Below are 5,430 nucleotides of genomic sequence, written 5' to 3' on the forward strand. Positions count from 1 at the left end.
CCAGGTAGCAGAGAAGATGGAAGGATGAGGATTGGAGAGAAGAGAAGGCTGCAAAGTCATTCCGCTACAGCTGCTGCCTTTTGAAAAATACAAATTGTATTTTGAGCAAACACATCACACCCTTGTAAAGGTATCAGATTCCTGGCAGGGCAGACATGTGCCCTTCCCCTACCAGTGGCCGAATCTTATCTCCTTAGCATGTGTGAAAGTCCATTTCATTTTTAATCAGGAACCTATAGAATTAAACTTTGTGATTTAATCTTACCTCATAGAAAAATTAATGATAATTAAAAATTATTCTAAACATTAAAAAATCTTCATGCGCATTTTTGTTATATTATAACGTGGGCATTAAGATGTTACAGGGGGAGATTAAAGATAGTGGCAGACTGAGTGGAAGTTACACTGACACTCTCCTGGGACCAAACTGGAATTACAACTAAAGTATAAAAAAACCATCCTGGATAACAAACTGCAACTGAAGACGAGCTGGAGAGCACCCTCATAACCAAGGAGGAAATGTGGAGACCACATAGAGACTGGTAGGAAGTGTGGAGGTGTGAGAGGGCTGGCGGGGCTCCCACAGGCAGCAGCTGAAGGTCAGGAGGGATATCTCAGCTGTGGGGGGTTCCCACTGAGGACTCTAGGGCCTAAACCCCAGGCTGGGCTTCCCAGCCAAGAGTACCAGAACTGAGAAAGGTGCCCACATAATATCTGGCTGTGAAAAGCAGCCAGGTTTCTATCTGCCAGGGAGAGATGGCTGGAGTTGCAGGCACCCTCTTAAAGAGCCAAAGCACAAAGTTTCATGTGTAGCCACTCACCTTGGGGTCCAGCAGAGGGAGGGCAGAGTGGACTGGAGCTGTGTGTGCAGAATCTAGGGTTGTGGGCTCTGGAAATAGAGCTCAGAGGACACCCCTCTGGATTCCTGGGCCAAGTCATTCCCCCATACTGCAGAGGACATCTTTCTCAGGCAGACATTTACCTTCCAAGCAGCTTTTGCCTGAGGGGGAAGCAATTGCCCTACCCTGCTAGAAATCTCTCACTCTACTCTGTGGAGTTTCTATAGACTGAGGCTCTTTAAGAGAATCAGATTAATAAGCCTGCAGGCAGAGGCAGACTTCAGAGTGGTTTGAGTCTTTTCCTGATCTCCTTTGGGACCCGGGCCTTGGAAAAGCAGACTTTGGTGAGCATCTTGGTTCTGTCCAAATGCACCCAGCTCCATCAGAGGGGACTTCAAGCCTTGGGTTGTTGATAGTTCCAAACAGAGTACTCAAGGCTAGTCACAAACAGCTTCTGATACTGGCCTGCACCAGAGACAGTCCAAAAAAACAATTAAAAAACAGGAAGATAGTTTAAGGGAGCTGTGAGTCAACATGAAACGTAACAATATCCACATCATAGAAATGCCAAGAAGTAGGATTAAGTTTACTTGATTGGATCTAGTTGATCTAATCATTTGGGGTCACAATGTGGATGGAACCAAATGTGGGTGGAGTTCGTGTCCCAAGGACTATAAAAAGCCAGAGTATCTGAGCTCAAACACACTTCAGAAAGAAGTGAAGGCCAGGAGAGGTGGAGGTGAGAGCTCAGACCTTCAGTGCCTTCACCACCTTCACTGAAAGTCCCTATATCAAGGTTACTGATCTCTTCTGTCTGGGCTATTTCTGCTGTCCCATTCCTTTCTCTTTGGCCACAATTTATCTTTCCAATGCCTTTACCTTTGGATTTCGGGAGAGAAAGAATCCATCTTAACCTGTTTCAGGGAACTTTATTCACTTTCCATTTATTCACTCACCATTTTCAATTTCCTGTTAAGAAGTCAGTTTTTTTTGGAAATGGTGATAGGGGGTTTGAGGAAGAGGGTTATCTCTGTTGCCACTCAACCTGGCCCCATCAGGAAATAGGAAGCTTCCAAAGACTCCGTATTGCACCTGGGCATGTATCCTGTCTATGCTTACACACTTTGTATCCCCAGAGTCTAGCTGGGGCTGGAAGCATGGAAGGCTAATAAGTATTTGTTGGGTAGAAATGAGTTCCAGGATGTTCTAGTAACTCAGTTTTTTGTCCTTAAAATTGATTCTATAATGGGCATATTATTTATTTTGCAGTGGTTTTGACTAGTTTTGCTCACATATGGTAATTTTCTTTGAAATTTTGAGGGCTCCAAAATTTCATCACTTTTCTGTGATGAGTAGGGTAGGATTGGCTTTATTTTTATGATTATATCTAAATGTAGAAATAATTTTTCTTGAACTGCAGGTGACCTACAAAGGAATATTAACTAGGGGCAGAGACTGCTCTCCTAGATCCCATTAAAGACCCAGTTGGACTCAGTTCCCGAAGACAAGACTTCACCTATAAGTCTCCAGATAAGGTAAACTGTCCTACCTGAAAAGATAGTGTCCACTGTCCTATTTCTTTCTATTGTGACCACCTTGATTTTGGATAGTTTTCATAGTTTTCTTCACAGATTATGCCTTTATTATGATTCTCTGATGACTCAGCTTCACTTTCATGTATCAATTATAGAAAAATTCATATTATTTATTTTTTGTATTGGACTTAGGTACATCCTGATGGTTGAAGAGCAACTGTACTGAGGCTCTTGATCACTCCCAGAAGCTAACAAAGGGCCATTTTAGTTCAGTTTACTGCTAAGGAGTGAGAAACCATGCTGACAAGTCTGCAGGAAGAGGCAATCTGTCCAATTTGTCTTGGACTTTTCTCCAATCCCATTTCTCTCTCTTGTGTGCATGTTTTCTGCTATCATTGCATTCAGATTTGGCTACTGAAAAGGAAGGATCTGAAATTGATCTGCCCCATATGTCGAGAAGTAACCGAGAAACCACCTTTGGAAGAATTGCAAATTAAGTCACTCACTTTTTCCATCAAACAGCACAGTTTCCTACTGGAGCAAAGTCTGTGCCTGAGAGGTGAGTTTCAGAAGTTTAGGGAGGATATGACCCTGGATGTAGCCACCGCAAACACCCGCCTAGTCCTCTCTGATGACCTAAGGAAAGTCCACTGTGGGAAGATCTGCCACAACCCGATGGAAGATCCCCAGAGATTTGCCTACATGGCCTGCGTCCTGGGCACCCCGTGCTTCTCCTCTGGTCGCCATTACTGGGAGGTAGAAGTGAAAGCGGGGAAGGAGTGGGCTCTGGGAGTCTGCAAGGAATCAGTTGACAGAAAGAGGAAGAGTGGCTTTTCCTGTGAGCATGGCTTCTGGATCATCAGCATGAGGGCAGGAGCAATCCACTCCAGTTCCATCTCAGAAACCAGAATTCCTGAGAGCCCTGGCCTTAGCCACATAGGGATTTTTCTAGATGTTGACATGGAAGAAATCAAGTTTTTTGATGTTAGAAATGATGCGCTCATCTATATGCACAATAATTTATTTTTGGAGCCTTTGCGTCCGTTTTTCTGTCCCGAATTGCCTGAAGGAGAAGACAGTGGTGGCCCACTGAGCATCTGCTTGTGAGAAATTCACAATGTTCTTTCTGCCACAGAATTCTTGGACTAAATCCATTAAGCACCTATCCTAACCTGCCTCAATTGGAATAACTGACTGAAACTATGGCAAGGTGAGGAAAGGGAACTCAAAGAGGCCATGGAAATATGAGGAAAGAAAAGACCTGGGCTGAGCTCCAACCAAGGCTAAACAGAATCAGAGCAACTCAATCCTACCCACCAGGATCAGAAAGGGAATGTTTGAGGGGACTGAGAGAAACTTTCATGGACCCTAAAATCTCTGTTTGGGAGGGAGACTACCCTCCCACCCTCACACTCCTAGAATGTAGTTGATTTGAATGACTGACTATATTTGACCATAAAGCCCATGTGATGTAAGTGGGTTGGACCAATGGTTTTCAGTTCTGGCTTCTCATTACAAGCACATGAGGGAACTTTGAAAAATACCTACATCCATAACCATACCTTGAACTAATCAAATTAGAATCTCTGGGGATGGGTCACAGACAGTGGTACTTTTCCAAGTTTTCTAGGTGATTTCAATGTGCATCCAGAAGTCCACAGATGAATTCAGCAAATCTGGAATGGGGCCCAAGAATTTGCATTTGCAATAAGTTCCCAAATGATACCTTTGGGGACCACACTTTGAAGCTAGTAGACTAAAGGACAGTGTATTTTAATTTTAATTATTGTATTAAGTCAACAAATTAAATTTTAATAGATTAATTTAAAATTAATTTTGTTTTCATTATAATGCAGTTTAAATGTCTGCATTAAAACAAACAACCCTTGGAACAATCGAAGAGAAGGGAGGGAAGAATGAGGAAGATGGGTGGTCTTAGGTGGGATTAGTTCAGTGTGTTAACAGAACACAAGGCATTAAGAACATTCTTGTCTACTACCCTCTCCCACTTCCCCACGTCGATCACAAAATTTCCATCATCAATTCTAATACCCTGATCATACCCAAAAGTGTATAGTATTAAAATGATTGCTCACTTTGATGACCCAAGTCTGTGTTCTTAATATTTGTTCTAGAATTTTCTGTAAGTAAAAGGTCAGTTTTGCCCTGGCTGGTGTGCTAAGTGGTTAGAGAAGGGTTGCAGGTTCAGTTCCTGGTCAAGGGCATGTATCTGGGTTACAGGTTCAATCCTCCATCCTGGTCGGAGAGTGTCTGGGAGGCAACCAATTGATGTGTCTCTCACATAACTGTTTCTCTCTCTCCCACTGCTTCCCTCCCTTCCACTCTTTCTAAAAACCAATGGAAAAAAATATCCTCAGGTGAGGATTAACCGCAAAAAATAAACAAACACCAGCTTTTTTTCTTAGGAAGCAACCAGGAAAAAATGGTGAAAATTCTGCTTCTTAAAGGTTACTGTTTTTGAATAGCCCTTAAGTTTTGTCTTAGAGTTTGGTGAATGCTGATGACCCTAGGATATTCACCCTTGTGTTCTGTGTCCTGAGTGCCCTGCTTCTGCTCTGGCCTTTGCTGGGGGGTAAAAGTGGGAGAGAGGAATGGGCTCTGGGCGTCTCTGCTGGGCCTCTGATAACAGAATCCTTTAAGGACATTAGGTCACACAGGCCAGAATTTCTGTCAGCCATCTCCTCTAGGTGGGAATTTTCCTAGATACCAAGTTGAGGAAAATGCTGTTTTGTGTGTGTGTGTTTGAAATTTTGGTTTTCTTTTTCTTTTCTTTTTAAAATATGTTTTTATTGCTTTTAGAGAGAGAAGGGAGAGGCAGAGAGAGAAACATCAATCGGCTGCCACCTGCACGCCCCCAAAACTGAAACTGAAACCAGGCATGTGCCCTGACTGGGAATCGAACCAGCTACATTTTGGTGCATGGGAGGACACTCAACCAACGGATCTTTTTTGATGTTAGTGATGATTCCCTCACAACACAGTTCAGCCAGGAGGAGGCAACATTGAAACCCCATCGAGCATCTGCTTTTCTCTCT

General features: G+C 43.2%; 1 protein-coding gene across 1 annotated transcript; it reads left to right on the top strand.

Moving 5' to 3' along the window:
• Nucleotides 1–2,671: 2,671 nt before the first annotated feature.
• RFPL4B (ret finger protein like 4B) lies at nt 2,672–3,481 on the top strand (the record flags this gene model as incomplete). The annotated part of the gene is made up of 1 exon (XM_081141427.1): nt 2,672–3,481. One exon carries the CDS (start codon nt 2,672–2,674, stop codon nt 3,479–3,481), a length of 810 nt encoding a protein of 269 aa, XP_080997553.1.
• Nucleotides 3,482–5,430: the final 1,949 nt, after the last annotated feature.

This window comes from Miniopterus schreibersii (assembly GCF_964146895.1).
Source record: "Miniopterus schreibersii genome assembly, chromosome: 6".
NCBI classification, from domain to species: Eukaryota; Metazoa; Chordata; class Mammalia; order Chiroptera; family Miniopteridae; genus Miniopterus; species Miniopterus schreibersii.